The sequence below is a fragment of the Budorcas taxicolor genome, chromosome 13, assembly GCF_023091745.1.
Source record: "Budorcas taxicolor isolate Tak-1 chromosome 13, Takin1.1, whole genome shotgun sequence".
In the NCBI taxonomy this organism is placed as follows: domain Eukaryota; kingdom Metazoa; phylum Chordata; class Mammalia; order Artiodactyla; family Bovidae; genus Budorcas; species Budorcas taxicolor.
The window spans coordinates 75,179,374-75,203,160 of NC_068922.1; the positions used below are offsets into that span (position 1 = coordinate 75,179,374).

A 23,787-nucleotide genomic window follows, 5' to 3' on the forward strand; every position below is an offset into this window, starting at 1 on the left:
GGTTTTGGAGAAGACTCTTGCGAGTCCCTTGGACTGCAAGAAGATCCAACCAGTCCATTCTGAAGGAGATCAGCCCTGGGATTTCTTTGGAAGGAATGATGCTAAAGCTGAAACGCCAGTACTTTGGCCACCTCATGTGAAGAGTTGACTCATTGGAAAAGACTCTGATGCTGGGAGGGATTGGGGGCAGGAGGAGAAGGGGACGACAGAGGATGAGATGGCAGGATGGCATCACGGACTCGATGGATGTGAGTCTGAGTGAACTCCGGGACTTGGTGATGGACAGGGAGGCCTGGCGTGCTGCGATTCATGGGGTTGCAAAGAGTCGGACACAACTGAGCGACTGAACTGAATTGAACTGAACTGAACAGAAGCAGAAGATATTAAGAAGAGGTGGCAAGAATACACATAAGAACTATACAGAAAAGATCTTCATGACCTAGATAACCACGATGGTGTGATCACTCACCTGGAGTCAGACATCCTAGAGTCTGAAGTCAAGTGGACCTTAGGAAGTATCACTACAAACCAAGCTAGTGGAGGTGATGGAAGTCCAGCTGAGCTATTTCAAATTCTAAAAGGTAATGCTGTGAAAGTGCTGTACTCAATATGCCTGCAAATTTGGAAAACTCAGCAGTGGCCATAGGACTGGAAAAGGTCAGTTTTCATTCCAATCCCTAAGAAAGGCAATGCCAAAGAATGCTCAAACTACTGCACAATTGCACTCATCTCACATGCTAGTAAAGTAATGCTCAAAATTCTCCAAGACCGGCTTCAACAATACATGAACCAAGAACTCCCAGATGTTCAAGCTGGATTTAGAAAAGGCAGGGGCACCAGAGATCAAATTGCCAACATCCATTGGATCATAGAAAAAGCAAGAGAGTTCCAGAAAAATATCTATTTCTGCTTTATTGACTATGCCAAAGCCTTTGACTGTGTGGATCACAACACTGTGGAAAATTCTTCAACAGGTGGGAATACCAGACCACCTTACGTGCCTCCTGAGAAATCTGTATGCGGGTCAAGAAGCAATGGTTAAACTGCAACAACAGACTGGTTCCAAATTGGGAAAGGAATACATCAAGGCTGTATGTTGTCACCCTGCTAATTTAACATCTATGCAGAGGATATCATGCGAAGTGCAGGGCCGGGTGAAGCATGAGTTGGAATCAAGATTGCTGGAGAAATAGCAATAACCTCAGATATGCAGATGATACCACCTTTATAGCAGAAAGTGAAGAAGAACTAAAGAGCCTCTTGATGAAAGTGAAAGAGGAGAGTGAAAAAGTTGGCTTAAAGCTCAACATTCCAAAAACTAAGATCATGGCACCTGGTCCCATCACTTCATGGGAAATAGATGGGGAAGCAATGGAAACAGTGTCAGACTTTATTTTGGGAGCTCCAAAATCACTGCAGGTGGTGATTGCAGCCATGAAATTAAAAGACGCTTACTCCTTGGAAGGAAAGCTATGACCAACCTAGACAGCATATTAAAAAGCAGAGACATTACTTTGCAAACAAAGGTCCGTCTGGTCAAGGCTATGGTTTTTCCAGTGGTCATGTATGAATGCGAGTTGGACTATAAAGAAAGCTGAGTCCTGAAGGATTAATGCTTTTGTACTGTGGTGTTGGAGAAGACTCTTGAGAGTCCCTTGGACTGCAGGGAGATCCAATCAGTCCATCCTAAAGGAAATCAGTCCTGGATATTCTTTGGAAGGACTGATGCTGAAGCTGAAACTCCAATACTTTGGCCAATTGATGCAAAGAACTAACTCATTTGAAAAGACCCTAATGCTGGGAAAGATTGAAGGCAGGAGGAGAAGGGGACGACAGAGGATGAGATGGTTGGATGGCATCACTAACTCGATGGACATGAGTTTGAGCAAGCTCTGAGAGTTGGTGATAGACAGGGAAGACTGGTAATCTGCAGTCCATGGGGTCTCAAAGAGTCAGACACGACTGAGCAACTGAACTGAACTGAACTGAGAGTGGGGCTGGGGTCTGCAACCAATGGACACAGAGTTCCAGAGGGTAGGGATCAGTGCTTTTCCAACAGACTCAGTACAAGCTCTGCCTGGGTAGATGGTTAAAACAGATTCCCAGGTTGCAAGGTGGTGAGTGGTGGGGCCAACTACAGAACCCGTATCTCAAATGTGGACTCAAAGCCCCCAAACATGGTGCCAGGGAGGAGCACAGGCCTCAGGATAAGACAAACTGATGTAAAATCATGTCCCTATCTGCTAGACCCTTCATCCGTTCCCGTCTCATTCAAAGTAAAAACTACATCAATGGCCTGTGGGGTCCCACATGCTCTGTCCCCAGCCAGTGCCCTCCTGCCACACAAGCAATCTCTGTGACCCCACCTCCAGCCACACTAGCATCCCGGCTGCCTTGAACTCTCAGGGCTTTGTACCTGCTGGCCCCTCTGCTAAGAATACTCTTCCCACAGATTCCCCAGGACCCTTCACCTTCCCCCGGTGTTTGCCCAAGAATGACCTTCTTAGTGAGGTCTTCCCTGACACACATTTAAATACTTCCCTTTCCCTCCTCCAACCCCCTCCCTAGCCTGCTTTCCAATGCTTTATTCTCCTGTTCATTGCCATGTGCCTGACAGTACCTGGCTCATGGTAAGTTCTCTATAAATTTGCTGAATGAAGGAAACAGACCTGACTGATGCCCAGCAATGATGCCTTGAGCAAGTCACTTTACTCCCTGCTGTTTGCTTCATTATCATGAAATTGAGATAACGATACCATTAATAACAAGCATTACCATCTGTGCACGGAAGGCCTAACAACCGGCTTTATCTACATGATCTCATTTAATCTCAAAAACAACCCTCAAAAAGAACCCAGGTGGGTTCTGACATCGTGTCCAGTTGGTAGGTGAAACTGAGTTTCAGAGAGGGGGAGTGACGTGTGCAAACCAACAGAGCTGGTAAGTGGCAAAGCCAGGGTTCGAAGTCAAGTCTGCTTGACCCCAAGCACCCAGGTCTTATATCCTCGCTGCTGTATACAAAAAAACACCAAGACTAACTGTGCCATCAGTGTCCAGATGCTTCCTGAGTCACACAGGTGTGAAGGGCTGCTACTGTCTCAGGATCTTTTTTCTGCAGACAAAGCTTTAGCTTGGCCCGGTACACCCTCTCCTCCTTGACGATCGTGTGGTTTGCGCCTCCTGCTCTTCTGGTCCTTCCTTCCAGACCCTTCACCTCAGCAGACCTTTAGGGGCTTACTGTACTCCCCTGCCCATCCCATGTTTTCTTTTTTCAAGGAGTCTGGAGCTCAGGGAGAAGTGGTGGTAACTTGGGCATGGGGTCACTGGGAGAAGAATGGGGGGTGGGGATTGCCTGCAGCATGGAATTCTTGTTCATCCTCTCCTTGGATCAAGCATGGGCTCCTCTATGAATTTCACCAGGAGAACTCACTCTTCTGTGCCAGCAATGAATTGCATCTCCGTGGGCACAGTGTGCAAGCCGTTTTTCCGCACAGCAGCTAGGAGAAAAGAGCATGAGGTCTTTAGTGGGATGTAGCAGGTGGGACAGAAGCATCCCCTTCTTTGCAGTCAATCAAGAGTACTTCCTCAGGTCCCATCCTATACTAGTCATTGGACTGAAAAAAAGACACTAAAAATTCCATCCTTCTACCCAACTTGTTCCTATTAGGAGAGGGCTTCAGGCCTGGGGGCAGGAAGTTAGCTGCAAGGCAGCTGGACAATCCATAACTCAAGCCTAGGCTAACCTTGACTGTTATTGTCAAGGGGATGTTTGGGAAAGACCAGCTATGAGTGGTAATGGATCAGCAATGGGATGGGTGACCCCAATCTGCCACTCATTCAAAACACATTTATTGAGCACCTACTGTGTACTATTGACCATCAGCTTGGGGTACACAGTGAATAATATAGGACAATGTCCTTGCTCCCACGAAAGCACTATTCTAGAGAGGATGACTGACAATAATCAAGAAAGAAAACTTCGGGTGTCAGGGAACGTTTAATTTTAAGGAATCCTATATGTTGTTTTCTGTTTCTCAGGGGCCTTCTGTTCCTTACCAGTTCCTGGAAAACAGGAATGAGCAGAGCTGCACGCAGTTCTCAGGACTGAGGTCATGACCTTTCAGTAACCTTTTACTTTTCTATAAAACTACGTAGTCATGTTCCTATTTCCAATACATGGGTTGTCTTCTGGCGCTGTGATGATTGTTATTCCCCTAGTTACTGTTGTTACGGCCCCATGACGATTGTCATTCCCTTGGTTACTGTTGTTATGCATTTGCTTTCGGTGGTTTTGCTCCACTTTATATTTTTCTGCCTAAAGCTTCCGTGTATAACAATATATACGCACATGCCACCATGATTAAAGCACCCTTGTTCCACTAGAGACTTGGGTCCCCCACGTCCTTCTTTTCTTCGTCTTCTTTTCATCACCTCCTGTCCCCAGGTTCTGGTCTGTCAAGACCAAAATAAGTGGCGCCCGAACAGGGACCTGGAGTACTCCCTTGGCAAGCTAATGGAGTGACTGCAGACCTACTGAGGTCAGCAAGTGTGGGGTAATGGGACGAATGGCTGGAAAGCCCCACTGCTTTTCTACTTTGCTTCATCATTTATTTAAAGTTCAAGGACTCTCGGTTTCGTGTCGGTGAACAGAGGCTTGTCTCCAAATGGTAACTGAACATAATCCCTGGTTCCCTGATGAAGGTAGTTTTGATTTAGAGATTTGGAACCAGGTTAAAGAGAATGTTGAATGAGCTGCAAGATGGGGAAAAAATATTTCAATAAATTTCTGGCCATTATGGGCCCTCATTAAAGCTGTAATTTTGCCATTTCAAGGAAATTCTAGCCCCCCAATACTTGACAACAGGCAGAACACTTGTTACATGAATATGAATTAGATGATGAAACTTTACAAAAGGCCCAATTAGAACAACATAGAATATTTCAGAATTTTCCCACCAGCACTGCTCTGGTTGCCCCAAGTGCTCCTCCTCTTGCAATGGGCCCCAAACCGAACGTCCTCTCAAGGACAAGATGACTCTGATAATGACTCTTCCGAGGCTGACAATACTTTCCTTGATGACAATGATAAGCCTTTAACTTGTACTCGTATTTATGAGAAAACACTATCTACTCATTCTCCTTCATGACGAAGGCTTTCTGGATTGCTGGCTTTACAATCTCGAATCTCTGAGGCTGATGACTTTTCTGCGTTCCCTGTTTTAAAAAATCCTTATGCTCAAGGCCAAAACATACCTCAACAGCAAGACATTGATTTTTCTCACATGCAACAAATGAAAAAAGTTGTAACTATGTACAGCCCTCATTCGCCCTTTACTAAGGAACTTTTAAATGCTATGGCATCTTCTGTCGGAAATTTTGTTCCTTATGATTGGCGACTTTTGATAAAGGCTCTTCTTAAGCCAGGAGAATATCTTCAAAGGACAATGTGGTTTCAGGATGTAGCCCGAGATCATGCCAATTCTAATACTCGAGCTGGTGCTCCCCAAAACCAAATTACTTTTGAAATGTTAACCAGTACAAGGCAGTTTGATGCGGTGAAAGCCCAAATACAATGCCTTCCCTTATTACATGGACAATTGAAAGAAGTTGCCCTTGAAGCTTGGGATCAAATTACTCCTCAGGGAGAACCTAAAGGCAGCTACACAAAAATATTTCAAGGACCTAATGAAGTCTATGCTGTTTTTTTAACTAGATTGGAAGTTGCTATTTCCCATAGTGTTATTGGAGAAGAAGCCAAAAGGCAACTAGGAAAACTGCTTGCATATGAGAATGCAAATCAAAAATGTCAAAGAGCTATCTCTCCAATCCGTGAGACTGGGGCTATTATCGACTATTTGAAGGCTTGTCGCAATTTAGGACCAGAAACTCAAAAAATGCAAATGCTAGCTGAAACAATGGCTTCTGCCTTTAAGAAGGAGAATGAAAGATGTTTTGCATGTGGAGATAAAACACATTTAAAAAAGGATTGTCCTAAAAAGCACACACAAAAAATTAAAACTGTTGAAAAACCCCCAGAAATTTGCCCTCATTGCCATAAGGGGATACATTGGGCCAAGGAATGTCAGTCTAAATATGATGTTGAAGGAAAGCCTATTTCGGGAAACTCCAAGCTGGGGACTCCTCAGGTCCCCATCAACAAAAACCAGGGGCAAACTTCATCTTTTCCCTCAAACCCTCAACATCTGGCAGTGCTGCCATTGATATACCAGGCCTAAATGATTTTCTCCTTTTTCCTCAAGCAGTCCCTTTTAGAATACCTACCAGACTTTTTGGACCCCTATCCCCACAAACCTTCAGTCTTTTACTTGGCCAATCTAGTCTGACTTCTAAAGGAATTACTGTTCACCCTGGAGTAATTGATTCAGATTATAAGGGAGAAATTCAAATTATGATGTCATCTCAGATATTATGGCCATTTAAAAAGGGAGATAAAATTGCTCAATTACTTCTTTTACCTTACATTTCTATTAACTCCTCTGATGGTATGTGGACAGATGGATTTGGCAGTACAGATCAAAAATAATCCTTATGGACATCAATTATATCTGAATATACCTGACCAAATATAAATATCAAAATTAATGGCAAAAAATTTTCTGGTCTTCTTGATACTGGATCTGATATTACTATTATCTCCAAACATTTATGGTCCAAATCTTGGCCTATCCAGAGAATTTCTTGCCAGATTGCAGGAGTTTCTCAAACCAAAGTACAAGAGGTTTATCAAAGCGTCCAAATACATCCATGTGAGGGACCAGAAGGCCAGCCCACAACATGATGACCTTATGTGAAAGATGCACCCCTTAATTTAATAGGAAGAGATTTATTTATGCAATGACAAGCTCAAATATGTATTCCACATTTTTCCTAGGGGCCACTGCTCACTTAACAAACAATGCAATTAAAATTACTTGGAAAGTGACAAGCCTATTTGGGCAGAGCAGTGGCCCCTTACAAAAGAGAAACTAGAGGCTGCTGAGGAACTTATCTATACACAATTGAAATAGAAACATATTGAGGAATCTTGTTCTCCTTGGAATTCTCCCATTTTTGTAATAAAAAAGAAATCTAGCAAATGGCATCTCTTAACAGATCTTAGAAAAATTAATGCATCTATGAAACCTATAGGTGCATTACAACCAGGAATTCCATCACCTACCATTATTCCTCAAAACTGGCATATTATTATTATAGATTTACAGGATTGCTTTTTTACTATACCTTTACACCCTCTAGACTGAGAAAGATTTGCCTTCTCTTTTCCTTTTCCTAATCACATTGGGCCTCATAAATGATATCAATGGACTGTATTGCCTCAAGAAATGATTAATTCTCCCACCATGTGTCAATATTATGTAGCCAAAGCCCTTGAACCTGTGGGAAAACAATTTCCTGACTTTCTTATTATTCATTATATGGATGATATATTGTTTTTGGCTCCATCTGTTTTAGAGACTCAGCATATGTTTGATATAGCTCAACAATGCTTAAAAGACTCTGGATTAATTATTGCCCCTGAAAAAATTCAAACCTCTACACCTTACCATTACTTAGGATCTATTGTTAATAGACAACATATTACTCCCCAACTAACACAAATTCGTACTGATATATTATCAACCTTGAATGATTTTCAAAAACTTTTCGGTGATATAAACTGGATTAGACCCTCTTTGGGCATTGCAAATTATCAACTGACTAATTTATTTAATACTTTGAAAGGAGATCCTGATTTAAATAGCCCTCATTCACTTTCACAAGAGACACGAGAGGAATTCTGTTTAGTACAAAATAAATTACAAAAATAATTTCTTACTTGTATTAGGCTTGAATTGCCTTTAAAGTTGTTTAAACTCCCCTCTCTCCATTCTCCCACCAGACTTCTTGTCCAACAAGAACACCCAGTATAATGGATCTATATGGCAAAACCAATACAATATTGTAAAGCAAAAAATAAATAAATAAATAAATCTGAAAAAAAAAAAAAAAAACCCCAATCTATACCCATTTTAAAGGGACAAAGTCATGCCCTATCTTCATTTAATCACTCTAATAATTATCAATGGGAGAGATAGAACTAAGACTTTGATTGGCTCCAATCCCCATAAAATTGTATTACCTATTAATGAAACTCAATTTGAAAAGCATTACAAACTTCTACCAATTTCCAAATAGCCTTCTTAGACTATTTCATTTCATTATCCTTCTAATAAATTTGAAATTTCTTCAAAAATACTGAATTTATTATCTCTCACATTGTTACATCACAACCTATACCTCAAGCTGATGTTTTCTATATAGATGGGACTAAAAACTCTAAAGCCTCATTTGGGTCTCTCAAAAAATATAAAGTCTTTTATACTAAATTTCATTCTGCTCAACAAAATGAATTATATGCTCTTATTCAGGTTATTCACCTACATCCTTACCTTATTAATATAGTTTCTGATTCTTCATATTCAGTTTTTGTATTAAAAATTATAGAAACTTCTACCATAAATTCTAATCAATCTATTATTCGACAACTTTTTCTTGAATTACAATCCATTATTATATATTACTCATATCCGAGCACATTCTGGCCTTCTCGGTCCAATGACTCATGGTAATGAACAAACTGATAAACTTGTTTCTTTTCTACTCCCAAAGAACAACATGCTCTATTCCACAATAATGCTGGCTCCTTATACCAGATTTGGAAAATTCCATACTGCCATGCTAAAGAAATCATTAATGATTGCTCTACTTGTAGACCCCAACATCTTCAACCCATTTCACAAGGTATCAATCCTCAAGAATTACAACCCAATGAATTATGGCAAGTGGATGTGACTCAATGCCCTGAGCTTTCTCCATCTTCTTTTTTACATGTCTGTATTGATACAAATTCTTCTTTTATATGGGCCACACCTTTTTGAGGTGAAGCTACACAACTTGTTATAACCCACCTGTTAGCTTGCTTTGCAGTAATGGGAACACCTAGTTCCCTAAAAACAGACAATGATCCTGCTTATATCTCTAACCAATTCAGAAAATTTTTACAATCTTTTTTATCAAACATATTATAGGCTTTCCTTATAATCCACAAGCATAAGACATAGTTGAACGAGCACATCACACACTGAAACTACAGATAAAAAAATTTAAAAAGGGGGAATACACAGGAACAATTCTATCTTCCCTATCCAGAGCAGACTTTACTAGATTCCAACGAAAAGACTCTGATGCTGGGAGAGATTGGGGGCAGGAGGAGAAGAGGACGACAGAGGATGAGATGGCTGGATGGCATCAGCAACTTGATGGACGTGAGTTTGAGTGAACTCTGGGAGTTGGTGATAGACAGGGAGGCCTGGCATGCTGCAATTCATGGGGTCACAAAAAGCATGCTGCAATTCATGGGGTCACAAAAAGTCGGACATGACTGAGCGACTGAACTGAACTGAACGCAAGATATTCTTTAATTCTATAACTATTGTTAATAGCGCTTTATTTGTTTTAAGCTTTTTAAACTTACCACAAGGAGATATCTTGACAAGAGCAGAAAAACATTTTGAGGAATTGAAGGACACTTCTCTTCCTCTGCCCATTTGGTATGAAGACGGGCTAACTAAACAAAGGAAATCTGGGAAATTAATCTTACAGGAAAAGGGGTATGCTTGTATTTCTCCAGATGGATCCAATGAACTCACCTGGCTCCCTCTTCAGAAGATCTGCCCCAAGGGAGGCTCTGGCATTCAAAATAAAGATGAAACCAAAAAACCCGCAGAAGGAAGAAATTCCAACACAGGCCATGGCGGCTCTGAAAATCTCCAAGAAGACCAAAACATTCGGGTTGCGATGAAAGTGGTGGAGAAAGTAAAACTGGGCAAAGCAATGGAAGTGACTGCAGAGTGGGGAGGAGGAGCAGGTAGACTCGTGATCAGGTCAACAGACGAGACAGATGAGCTGATGGCATTTGAGCTGAGACCTCAAGGATTAAAAGGAGTCAATCATATGGAGAGTTGTGGGAAGAGGGACTGGGGCAACAGGAACAGCAAATGCAAAGGCCCTGAGGTGAGCGTGTGTCTGGTATGTTGGGAAGCAGAAGGAAGACCAGTGGGGCTGGAGGGGCCTGATGGAGAGGGAGATTAGGAGGAGGTGGGAGATGGGGCAGGGGCTGGGGTAGCAGAAAGTGGTCTGGATCACACAGAGGTCTTGGGGCTCACCATAAGAATTTTAGCTTCTCCTCTGAGCCAGTTGGGAGTGGAGGCAGGGGAGAGTTTGAGCAGAGGAGAGTCAGAAAAGGATATGACTTCACTTCTAAAGAATCCCTTGCTTGACAGGTCAGCCTCCCCACAGGAGAAAACTGAAGAGATTAAAATTTCCTGCAGCTGAAACCATCACCAAGAGCAAAAGATCCATCCCTGGGCATTGGAAGTGTGATTAATAACTGAACACATGGGTTCAGGGGTCAAGTCTCCATCAGTTGCTTTGTGACCTTAGGTCAGTGTGGTTCTCAGCTAGGGTTGATTCTGCCTCCAAGGGATACTGGACAATGTCTGGAGAAATTTTTGGTTGTAGCAACGGGGATGAAGGTGGTGGGGGTGCTACTGGTACCTAATGGTCAGAGGTCGGGGATGCTGCTAAACATCTTGTAGTACATAAGTCAGCCCCCACAAGAAAGAATTTTCCCATCTAAGATGTCAAATAGTGCCAAAGTTAAGAAACTGGCTTAGATAAATCCCTTAATCTCCTTGAACTTCTTTAATCCATAAAAGTAATAATTCCCCTGGGGTTATCAAAAGAATTAAAGAATTGATTTATTTGCTATAGATAGAATATTTTCATTCCTTCCCACTCCCCTCCAAATTCAAATGTTGAAACAGAATCCCCAGTCTGATGGTGGTGTTAAGAGGTAGTGCTTTGGGAGGTGACTAGGTCATGAGGGTGGAGCCCTCATCAATGGGATTAGTGCCCTTATAAAAGACCTCACAGAACTCCCTTGCCACTTCTACCATGTGACTACACAGCCAGATGACAGCCAGGCAGTCTGTGAACCAGGAAACAGGCCCCCAACAGATGCTAGATCTGCTGGTGCCTTGATCTTGGACTTTGCAGCCTCCAGAATAGGGAGACATAAGTACTCAGCCTGTGGTATTTTTGTTGTAGCAGCATGAACAACTGAAACACCATTTAAAGCAAGGACCAGCAAACTTCTCCTGCAGAAGGCCAGGCAGTAAATATTTTCGGCTTTGGGGGCCATATGATGTCTGTTCTAACTACTCAAATCTGCCATGGTACCATGAAAGCAGCCCTAGATAATACGGAAATGAATAAGTGTGACTAAACCTTTATTTTTGGACACTGAAGATTTCACATAATCTTCACATGTCATGAAATCTTCTGCTTGATTTATACAACTATTTAAAAACATAAGAGCTATGCTTAGCTCACAGGCTAGATGAAAAACAGGTGGCAGGCTAGATTTGGTGCACCCAAGTTTGCCAGCCCCTGAGTTTAAAAATTTAACAGGAATCTGAGCAGTAGTGAGGATTCAGGAAATGTGGGTTACTATTAAGAAAGTACAAGAAAATGGCCCCTGTAGTCTGGAACTGGTCTGACCCAGCTACGACACAGCATCCTCTTGTTGGACCTAGATAATCTTACACATCACTGACTCCAGTTACTCTTGAGACTGATAAAATGAGCCAGAGTGAGAACACTGTGATCTTGTTTAAGCACAAAGCCACTTGCCACCCACAAAATACCAAGCATCCCCTTCTCTTGCTAAAGAAATGGCTACTTCTTACCTGATCACAGAATTGTCCACAGGTTTTTTTTTTTTTCCTATTCGCTTTGTTTTTGGCTGAGCTGGGTCATCCTTGCAGTGCGTGGGCTTAGTTGCCCTGCGACATGGGGGATCTTAGTTTCCGACCAGGGATCGAACCCATATCTCCAGTATTGCAAGGTGGACTCTTAGCCACTGGACCACCAGTTTCTGACAGCACCCAACCTAAAGCAAACCCTGCTTCCTTAGGTCCCCATCCCCACCCCAAATGCTCCAACCAAAGTCTGAATAGTGAGAGGTTCTTTCTAATATCTCTGAGTTCTTTGTCATTGCCCACGGTGTGTGTTTCCTCACTGCAGTAATGATAACAAACTCAGCCTGTTTAACTACAAATGCGCTTTGGCCGCTTTGGACAAAGGAGGAAGGGTCTAGACTGCAGCTCTGGCCCTTTCCCTGTCTGACCTCAGGGGCTTGGGGAAGTCTCTTCCCTTCTCCACTCTGGGCTGTTCTTTTCCTGCTGGTACGAGGGAGCAGGGTTCCACCGTGGCCGACTGTCGTTTTTACTGTGCCTAAGGCTGGGGTCTGAAGGATAAATTCAGATCGTCTCACCCTGGGCCATGGGGAAAGGGCCTCAGGGCTCCCATGGTGGGAGCTCACATTCAAATGCAACGCCTGAGGCTGGAGGCCAGGGCACTAAAGCAGGAAGTGAACGGTTGTTCATAGGACACTGATGCTGGGGTGGTGGTGGGATGCAGAGTCACTCCCTGGAGGGTGACCAGACAGGGAGAACTCTGACCCAGTGACTCCCAGCCGCCACCCATCCCTCACTCACTCTGTACTCTTCTTAACTTGGTCAGGAACAGCTGTCCTGCAGCATCAGATAGTTGCAAAGCTCACCAGCATCTCAGGTATAACCACAGCCCGTCCTCCTCAGCCCTGGATGAACATTAGAATGTCCTGAGAAAGCCCAGGTCCCACTCTGGAGGTTCTGGTTTAGAGGCTCTGGGACCTCAGTATTTTTTAAAAGCTCTACAGCTGGTTCTGTTGTGCAGCCAGGATTGAGAAAGTGTCCTTGAATTTAGAGATGTGGAACTGATGTCTCCAGTGGCTGTCCATGACCCTACGGGGTAGGGGGTTGTGTGTGCTCACCAGTTTGCCACAGTCCCCACCTGGCCCCTTTCTCATCCCTGGAACCTGGTCGCTGCCAGCATCAGATCTGGAGAGCCGGATATAAAACCCTAGGGCTGCAGACAAGGCATGCATGCCTGCTAAGTCGCTTCAGTCGTGCAAAGTTAACTCTTTGCAACCCCATGGACTGTAGCCCGCCAGGCTCCTCTGTCCATGGGATTCCCCAGGCAAGAACATTGGAGCAGGTTGCCATTCTCTCCTCCAGGGGATTTTCCTGACCCAGGGATTGAAACTGGGTCTCCTGCATTGTGGGCAGATTCTTTACCGTCTGTGCCACCAGGGAAGCCCACAGACAAAGCAGAGGAGGATATTCACACAGACACACACACACACACACACACACACACACACACAACTGTAAACAGTAGTTATTGGTAGCAATTAAGATTAGGAAGGAGAGACTTTACTTTTTCTTTATGCAAATTAGTTCCATTCCATTAGTAATGTGAAAGAGTTTGATACCAAGTATTATTTCCCTCTAATAACGATGCCTTTAACACAACTGTTGACTGTGTGGATCACAATCAACTGTGGAAAATTCTGAAAGAGATGGGAATACCAGACCAGCTGACCTGCCTGTATGCAGGTCAGGAAGCAACAGTTAGAATTGAACATGGAACAACAGACTGGTTCCAAATAGGAAAAGGAGTACGTCAAGGCTGTGTATTGTCACCCTGCTTATTTAACTTACATGCAGAGTACATTATGAGAAACGCTGGACTGGAAGAAGCACAAGCTGGAATCAAGATTGCCGGGAGAAATAGCAATAACCTCAGATATGCAGATGACACCACCCTTATGGCAGAAAGTGAAGAGGAACTAAAGAGCCTCTTGATGAAAGTGAAAGAGGAGAGTGAAAATGTCGGCTTAAAGCTCAACATTCAGAAAATGAAGATCATGGCATCTGGTCCCATCTCTTCATGGCAAATAGACGGGGAAACAGTGGAAACAGTGGCCAACTTTATTTTTGGGGGCTCCAAAATCACTGCAGATGGTGATTGCAGCCTTGAAAGTAGAAGATGCCTGCTCCTTGGAAGGAAAGTTATGAGCAACCTAGATAGCATATTAAAAAGCAGAGACATTACTTTGTCAACAAAGGTCCATCTAGTCAAGGCTATGGTTTTTCCTGTGGTCATGTATGGATGTGAGAGTTGGACTGTGAAGAAAGCTGAGCACCGAAGAATTGATGCTTTTGAAGTGTGGTTTTGGAGAAGACTTGAGAGTCCCCTGGACTGCAAGGAGATCCAACCAGTCCATCCTAAAGGACATCAGTCCTGGGTGTTGATTGGTAGGACTGATGTTGAAGCTGAAACTCCAATACTTTGGCTACATGATGCAAAGAGCTGACTCATTTGAAAAGACCCTGATGCTGGGAAAGATTGAAGGAGGAGGAGAAGGGGACGACAGAGGATGAGATGGCTGGATGGCATCACCGACTCAATGGACATGGGTTTGGGTGGACTCTGGGAGTTGGTGATGGACAGGGAGGCCTGGCATGCTGCGGTTCATGGGGTCGCAAAGAGTCGGACATGACTGAGCGACTGAACTGAATAACGATGATAAGGTCAATGAAGATGAAGTAGAAAAAAAAAATTGGAAAACCAAGGTGCTACTCAGCCCTTCATCCCTTTGCTTCCTGTGACCACGGTGACTCACATGACCACATGAAAACAGGCCAAAGTCTCCAAAGATTGTAACTTCCCTGGGTCCAGAAATCACTGGCTGGTTAGGAGCTTGGTGCTTATGTAAGGTCTTATTCAAATAATAACAGTCCCAGAGCTGGTATCAGGAAGGGGGAGCTGAACATTCACATTTGTAATCTTACAGCAGTCTGGGAACAACCTGGGAGAGCTGAGCAGGGTTATTACCTTCCTCTTTACACCTAGGGAAACAGGCCTGGACAGATAGGGTAAAGTTGGGATTGAGATGACCCATTGGGTCATCATAATGACCCAATTGAACTTTTGGGGCAGAGTTTTTAATGGCAGAGTCGGGCTTGTTCCCAGGACTGTTGATTTGCCACCCCTGAGTCTCGCCCCATCTCCAAAGGCATCTACCTGGCTCAAACCTAGAACATCTAACTATAATGTAACCTCCTCAGCATGACTGAAATATTCTTGAAGTGGAAGGCTCCTAGGAAAGAGTTCTTGTGTCAAATTTGGAAAAGAGCACCCCAGGGAGAACAAAAACCCCCAGGGTAGGTAGGTTTATACCTGTTCATTTATTTAACACTCACAACCACTTGGGCAGTAAGGATTTATATCTCCATTTTATATATTAGGAAACTGAGGCTTAGAGCAATTCAGTAACTGGTTTATTAATTGATAGATTCCACACATTTATTGATCACCTACTACACACCAAACAGTGTTCTAGGTGAACAATACTATAGTTCACAGCAAGGAAAATGATGGACAGAAGCTCCCTTGGAACTTGGAGTCCATGGAGATGGGTAATCAACAAATAAATCCTTCTCAATTAGGAGTCATGGGAAACTTCAATCTGAATCAAGGTGTAAGGTCTTATTACCCACTCTTTCTGATTCTTGGAACTCTTATACTGGTTTTTATATAATGGCAACTGTGTAACTGCCACGTATTACCCACGTCTGTGTGCCAGGATCTCAATTCTCATGTACGCTTCACAATGATATACACAAAATGGGAGGTTTTGTCCTCATTTTATAGATGAGGAAAGAGCCTTGGGAAGAGGCCCCTCTCCCAGCCTCATGAATGAAGAGGGAAGGAGAGGGCAGTGCTTAGCTCAGCCGACAAGACTGCTTTTGAAATGATGGCATCTTCGGCATTCCTAAAGGAAACACATAGGTGGCAAGCCAGGTTTTTTTCTTTCTTTTTAGTTAATTTATTTGGCTGTGCTGGGTCTTAGTTGCAGCTTGAGGGATCTTTAATTGCAGCATGTGGGATCTAGTTCCCTGACCAAGGATTGAACCCAGGATCGAATTGCATTGGGAGCATGGTCTTAGCTACTGAACTACCACGGAGGTCCCGAGCCAGCCTTCTTTGGGCAGAAAAAAGGAGGGGAAAGCACTGTAGAGTTTAGGTTCAAAAGCCTGGTGGTCCCCTTATTGGCTGAGGGGCTTTGGGCAAATACTTCACCATTCTGCGCATCAGTTTCACCCTCTGTGAAATGGGCCACCCCTTCAGGGATGAAGTGCAGGATCTAATCGGAGCATGCATTGTAGCAGGATGCTGGAGAAACCACCACCCATGCGGCCCTGGTCCCCCAGGCAGTGCAAGGAGCCAAGTGTGTAACAGAACTTCAGAGAAGCAGCGGGGCTGTCCTCCAAGACTGAGGACCCCCAGGGTCTTGTCCAGCGAGCCCTGCCCTGCCCCAGGCTCTATCTCGTCCTGGCACGTGCCTGTAAGCACAGATTCCAGATTCAGACAAAACTCGGCAACTAATGCACCGTGTTGCTTTGGGCAAATCATTTTGCCTCTCTGACCCTCAGTCTCTTCATCTTTAAAATGGGGATGATCTTCTTCATAGTATGGTTATGAAGATTAAATGAGGGAATGGGTCTGAAAAATTTAGCACAGGCACAGGGCGTCTTTAGAAAATGGCAGCTCACATCACCCTCACTGTTGTTGCTCTGGGTTCCCCTCAGGGACCTCAAGCCTCCAGGAGCCTCCACCCTGGCCTGGCCCCTGACCAGAGTCTCCACTCCGTCTACCCCTGCCCTCTCCTCCTGCCACCAGGACAGAACACAGAAAGTGGATGAAAGGGAATGAATGTCTCTTTGCCCTGGAGTTACCTGGTTTAGGTCTGAGGGCTGATCATTAACCAATCCCTGCTCTCTGATCCCACCGCCTATGAAAGCAGGTGTCTGCTCCCACCCCTTGCTGGGTCTCCTGCCTCCTGACATCCTGCAGAGTAAGGGCAGAGACTCTGGATCTGACGCTGTGTGTGACCTTGGGCAAGCCCCTCCCCCTTCCTGAGTCTCAGGTTTTGCTTCCTCTTTCACATAACTGGCTTTCACACTTTTTTCCCCCTTTGCCACTAAACTCTTGGGGAAAAAGACTTCTGTGGGAAGTAGATCAACAGAAGAGGACAGGCTGTAAAGTCAAGCAGACTGGATTCAAAATACCGGAGCTGCTGTTTTGAAACCACGTGATCTTGGGGACTACAATCAACCACTTTTTCAGTTTCTCCCTCCTTTTCCACTCTTCTAAATGAGGTCAGTGCTAGTTCCATGTCATTCAGGGGTAAGGCCCTAAGATGAGACCTATTTAGCACGAAGTGAGTGCTCAACAAACATCAGAGACAGTTACTTGGAAGCTCAGGGTATAACGTATTATAAAGAGGGAGCAGCTGGGTTGAAATGAGAGAAGGAGCAGAGTTAACTACTTGCTGCCACCCCGCAGTGACTATGAGGCGGTCTCTTGGAGCCCCGGGACTCCGGGGAAACAGTTTGAAAACTGACAAAGCCAATACTGAAAAGTGAAAGTGTTAGTTGCTCAGTTGTGGCCGACTCTTTGTGACCCCACAGACCGTAACCTGTCAAGCTCCTCTGTCCATGGGATTCTCCGGGCAATAATACTGGAGAGGGTAGCCATGAACTTCTCCAGGGGATCTTCCCAACCCAGGGATCGAACCTGCATTGCAGGGTCTCCTGCATTGCAGGCAGATTCTTTACTGTCTGAGCCATTACTAGGCATCTGCTAGGGAATACTCAAGATCTGCACACTGTGGTCCACAGGCTGAATCCTGCCTGCTGCCTGCCAGCTATGGTTTTAAGTGGATGGAAAAAAAATCGGTAGAAGAATAATATTTTGTGATGTAAAAATTATGCAAGGTTTTAATTTCAGCACCCACAAGCAAAATTTCATTGAACCACAGCCACACCCACTCATTTACATATCATCTATGGATGGTTTCTCCCTGCAAGGGCAGAGTTTGAGTGGTTGTGACAGAGTGGCCAGCAAAGGGTTAAATATGTTACCGTCTTGTCATTTACAGAAAGAGTTTGCTGACCCCTGCCATAGAACATCTCTTCCTGCCCACATGGAAGACTTTGACCTTGTATAGATCACGGCTTTGCCACTTCATCAACAATGTGATTGATTCTGGACACACCATGTCACCTCTCTGAACCTCACCTGTAAAGGACATAACTATTTCTAGCTTTCAGGGCTGTCGTGAAAAGAAAATAAGCAAGACCCTTGACTGCATGACGGAGAAATACCCGTATCACAGTAAGTGAGATTAACTCAGATGGTGTGTGCCTGTGTACTCAGTCACTCAGTCGTGTCCAACTCTGCAACCACAGAGACTGTAGCCCCCAGTCTCCTGGAATTTTCCAGACAAGAATACTGGTGTGGGTTGCCATGCCCTCCAGGGATCGAATCTATGTCTCCTGCGGTTTCTGCATTGGCAGGCAGATTCTTTACCACTGAGCCTCCTGGGAAGCCAACTTAGATGGTACATGAATCAGAGTTTAGATTTTTAACAGATAGGTAATTATTTTCACGCATATTCGAAAAAATAGCACACACAGGCTCATGGTTTCATAGATAAGTCTTGTTGTGTTTGTTGGGGTAAATGATCAAAAGGTATTGCAGCAGACCTACCATCTCAGCTCTCAACACACACCTTCCATCTTTGGGTCCCAGGTAGCATCTGTCATCTGCAGCATCCTATTCACATCTCAGCCAGACGGAGTAGGAAGCAGGCAGGGAGGGACCAGAAGCTGCACACACCATTCCTACTCATACCCCATTGGCTAATCGCGATCACATGGACCATATCTAACTGCGAGGGAAGCTGAGACATTCAGCCTTTTCTCTGCACAGTCATGTGCCAAGGTGGGGGTTTTATTATTAAAACTGCAAAGGAAGAATTGAGATTGCAATCTCTGCCCTCTTATATATCAATTTAAAAACCTCCTTTTGAAACACATCTGCATAAACATCTGAGTTAAACCTGAGTTAAATTCACCCATTCCAGTCCATCTTAGTTCGCTGATTCCTAGAGTGTTGATGTTCACTCTTGTCATCTCCTGATAGATGGGGAAACAGTGAAAACGGTGGCTGACTTTATTTTTCTGGGCTCTAAAATCACTGCAGATGCTGATTGCAGCCATGAAATAAAAAGACACTTACTCCTTGGAAGGAAAGTTATGACCAACCTAGACAGCATATTAAAAAGCAGAGGCATTACTTTGCCAACAAAGGTCCATCTAATAAAGGCTATGGTTTTTCGAGTGGTCATGTATGGATGTGAGAGTTGGACTATAAAGAAAGCTGAGTGCCGAAAAATTGATGCTTTTGAACTGTGGTGTTGGAGAAGAGTCTTGAGAGTCCCCTGGACTGCAAGGAGATCCAACCAGTTCATCTTAAAGGAGATCAGTCCTGGATGTTCATTGGACTGATGCTAAAGCTGAAACTCCAATACTTTGGCCACCTGATGTGAAGAGCTGACTCATTTGAAAAGACTCTGATGCTGGGAAAGATTGAGGGCAGGAGGAGAAGGGGACGACAGAGGATGAGATGGTTGGATGGCATCACTGACTCAGTGGACATGGGTTTGTGTGGACTCCGGGACTTGGTGATGGACAGGGAGGCCTGGCGTGCTGCAGTTCATGGGGTCACAAAGAGTTGGACACGACTGAGCAACTAAACTGAACTGTGTAAACAAAAAGAAAGACGTTTTAAAGCAGACAGGATATGGCAGCCATTTTGAAATTAGGAAGGGAAGACCAAGGGAATCACAGAGAAGCCAGTGAACAGTCTTGACATCCCTGTGTCTGTGAAATGACCTGGCACTGCCCTTCTCTGACAAGGAAGATAACCCTTTGTTCTTTAAGTCACTTGCACACAGGCATCCTCTTATCTGCAGCCAAAAGAATTCTCACTGATGCTGCTGATTCCACGGGGAAGGGAGTGGGCTCTGTAGCCAGGCTGCCTGGGTGCAAAGCTGTGCTCTGCCATTTGCGTGCTGTGTGACTCAGAGAAGTCAGTTCTCCTCTCTGAGCCCTCATTTAGTCATTTGAAGATACGGCAGCCACTTGTGTTTTGTCGCCTTTAGAACACAATTTCTGAGATTTAACTGAGTCTAATTCCTCAGCTCACAGTAGGTTCTCATTCTGTGTTGCACGAGGCCACTCTTATTTATTTATTAATTTGGTCCCTTTTATCCCCATTTCCCAATTCCATCCTTTTCAAAGCAATCCCTCTGATGCATTGAATGTGTAGCTTTTCCTTTGTTTATGTTCTTGCAAAATGTTCTGTCTTTTCTAAGTATTTTTAATTTACATAATGGTGTTGTGTTCTCTTGGGTCGGCCCAAACATTTGTTTGCGTTTTTCCATGAGGTGTTAGAGGTTTTCCTGATAGTTCAGTTGGTAAAGAATCTGCCTGCAATGCAGGAGACCCCGATTCAGTTGCTGTGTCGGGAAGATACCCTAGAGAAGGGATAGGCTACCCACTCCAGTATCCTAGAGTTTTGCTGTGGCTCAGCTGGTAAAGAATCTGCCTGCAATGTGGGAGACATGGGTTCGATCCCTGGGTTGGAAAGATCCCCTGGAGAAGGGAAAGGCTACCAACTCCAGTATGCTGGCCTGGAGAATTTCATGGACTGTATAGTCATGGGGTCGCAAAGAGTCGGACACGACTGAGCGACTTTCACTTTCACTTTCATAAGGTGTTACAGAAAGCCCAGTGAACTTTTGGGCCAAACCAATATAACTCATTCTGGCTTTCCCAATCACAGCTAGGTTTTACGAGATTTATATAAATATGCGTGAATGCTAAGTTGCTTCGGTCGTGTCCGACTCTTTGTGACCCTTTGGACTGTAGCCCGCCAGGCTCCTCTGTCCATGGGATTCTCTAGGCAAGAGTATTGGAGTGAGTTGCCATGCACTCTTCCAGGGGATCTTCTCAACCCAGAGATCAAACCCACATTCCCTGTGGTTCCTGCATTTCAAGCGTATTCTTGACTGTTGAGCCAATGGAGAAGCCTTATATAACTTTATGTTCCTCTGAATCTTTCCTCCAGAAAGCAGTTTGGTGCTCAGTGAGGGTGCTCTCCACAATCTACCTCCTACATTACTGGCAGTGGTGGCTGTATCTGAACCCTGGCCTTGACCCATCATACCATAGGGACTGCTGCGCCAAAGATGGTCACATGACATGAGTCTCCTTCTGGACTTTTGGTACTTGCATTCAGGGTTAAATTTCTGCATTCCAGGGTATATGAACCCTTAATTTTATTAAATATTTGCAGAATGCCCTTAGGAAAGGCTGATTGTTCACACTCTCTAGCAGCAAAGAGAGTTCCAAGTGGCCCCCATTTCTGCCAACATTGGGCACTCTCCAGTCTTCTTATTTTTGCCAGTCTCACTGAAGTACATTTCGTTGTTGTTTCCATTTACATAGCACCTACTTCATAAGGGTGTTTTGACAGGCCAAGGAGGTAATGTATGTAAAGTGTTTAACTCATTGCTTAGTACATAGTAAATGCTCAATAAATGCACTTTTAAAAAAGGTACCGTGGTTTGATTTAGCTGATCCTCAGTTATTCTCATTATTAAACTTGGCGCATAGTAGGTGCTCAATAAGTGCATCCCCTCTGCCTTCCCCGACACCGCTTGATCATCCCCACTCCCACTCTCCCACCCTGGTGGAGTTGCTCCCAGTCCCTTCCCACAGACTCACCCACAGTCTCTTCACTCTCCCAGCTGAGGTCCTTATGAGAATCCCTGTGGCCGAAGAGACTCTTCAAGATGGCATTGGCGATGGGCAGCATCATGGCGGTAGAGGCAGTGTTGCTCAACCACATGGACAGAAATGAGGTGGTCGCCATCATCCCCAGGATGAGCCTCGGAACAGAGGGAGTTAGGGGCAGATCTAGAACCGGGGCCCCTGGTCCCAGTTTGCATCCCACTTGTCTACAGATGCAAAGTCAAGGCCCAGCGAGGATGAGCCAGTGACCAGTGGAAACCAAATCTGCTCAGCATGCTTATTCTAGCTCTTAAGGAAATTGACTAGCTGTAGGTAAGTGAACTGACCTCAGGTACCCAAGGTAAAATAGTTCCAGAGGGGAACCAACCCTAAATTTTCTCTCCTTTGCCCCCAAATCCTCAATAGCACCCATCGCAGAAAAAAAGATGCCTTGACACCAAGATTTTTCACTATTTTACCCTAAACAGTCTTTCCAGCCTCCTCTCCCTCGTCCCTTCTTCCCAGGCACCCCTCTCAGGCTCTGCTGAATTTCTCATCAGCCCCCAAACATGCCTACTGATGCCCGGACTGCCTGCCATCACTTGGTCCTTCCCACCAATAGGAATCCAAATTTAGTGGGTTTTTTTCCTTTACATTGAACTCTTAATCCACCTGGAATTTATTTAGATGTATAGACAGCATATTAAAAAGCAGAGACATTACTTTGTCAACAAAGGTCCGTCTAGTCAAGGCTATGGTTTTTCCAGTGGTCATGTATGGATGTGAGAGTTGGACTATAAAGAAAGCTGAGTGCCAAAGAAACGATGCTTTTGAACTGTGGTGTTGGAGAAGACTCTTGAAAGTCCCTTGGACTGCAAGGAGATCCAAACCAGTCCATCCTAAAGGAGATCAGTCCTGGGTATTCACTGGAAGGACTGATGTTGAAGCTGAAACTCCAATACTTTGGCCACCTGATGCAAAGAGCTGATTCATTTGAAAAGACCCCATTGCTGGGAAAAATTGAGGGCAGGAGGAGAAGGAGACGACAGAGGATGAGATGCTTGGATGACATCACTGACTCAATGGACATGAGTTTGGGTAAACTCTGGGAGTTGGTGATGGACAGGGAGGCCTGGTGTGCTGGTTCATGGGGTCGCAAAGAGTCGGACACGACTGAGCAACTAAACTAAACTGATAAAGCAAAGTCAGATCTAAGAAGATTTTTTCTAATGAATCAATTATACCAACATCTACTATTTATTGAATCCTTCCCTTCCCCACAGATCTAGATTTCTCCCAGATTATTTATTATGTGTTTTAAAAATCTGCTCCTGAACTAGTGTCATACTGTTTTCATTGTTATAACTTTAAAACCCTGAATATTCATTGGAAGGACTGTTACTGAAGCTCCAATACTTTGGCCACCTGATACGAGGAGCCGACTCATTGGAAAAGACCCTGATGCTGAGAGAGATTGAGGGCAGGAGGAGAAAGGGATGACAGAGCTTGAGATAGTTGGAGGGCATCACCAATTCAATGAACATGAGTTTGGGCAAACTTAGGAGATAGTAAAGGACAAGAGAGCCTGGCGTGCAGCAGTCCATGGGGTCTCAAAGAGCTGGGCAAAACTTAGTGACTGAACAACAGCAACAAACTCTAAAATGCGTTTGATAGTAGCCTCAGCCTCTCTTCAGTGTCAGATATAACCTCCTCCGGGAGGAAGTCACCTGGGCGGCATCCAGCTTCTCAGCCTCATTTGCTCCCCACGTGGCAGCCAAGAGGAATTTTTAAAAAATGCCAATCTAGTCATGTCAATCCCCAGCTTAGAATTCTTCAAAGCAGAGATTCATAGACAGAGGGGCCATGGATATAATTCAGGACGGAAATGATGGGAGTAAATGAAGCTCTACTTCACTAACATCTAATATTCCCTCATAGGTTAGTTGGTAAAGAGTCCGCCTGCAAAGCAGGAGACCTGGGTTCAATTCCTGGGCTGGGAAGGAATTCTCTTCCCCTGGAGAAGGGAAAGGCTACCCATTCCAGTATTCTGGCCTGGAGAATTCCATGGGCTATATAGTCCATGGGGTCCCAAAAAGTCAGACACGACTGAGCGACTTTCACTTTCACTTCAATA

The 23,787-nt window shown here is 44.4% G+C and overlaps 1 protein-coding gene across 1 annotated transcript in view; it reads right to left on the minus strand.

Moving 5' to 3' along the window:
• Positions 1-23,787, minus strand: part of SLC13A3 (solute carrier family 13 member 3) — an 85,417-nt gene that overhangs the window by 32,317 nt on the left and 29,313 nt on the right. Inside the window, exons 3-4 of the mRNA XM_052651032.1 lie at positions 21,648-21,811; positions 3,431-3,497 (exon numbers count right to left, since the gene is read on the minus strand). Coding sequence (XP_052506992.1) covers positions 3,431-3,497; positions 21,648-21,811 — 231 coding nt within the window. The remainder of the gene's footprint in view (positions 1-3,430; positions 3,498-21,647; positions 21,812-23,787) is intronic.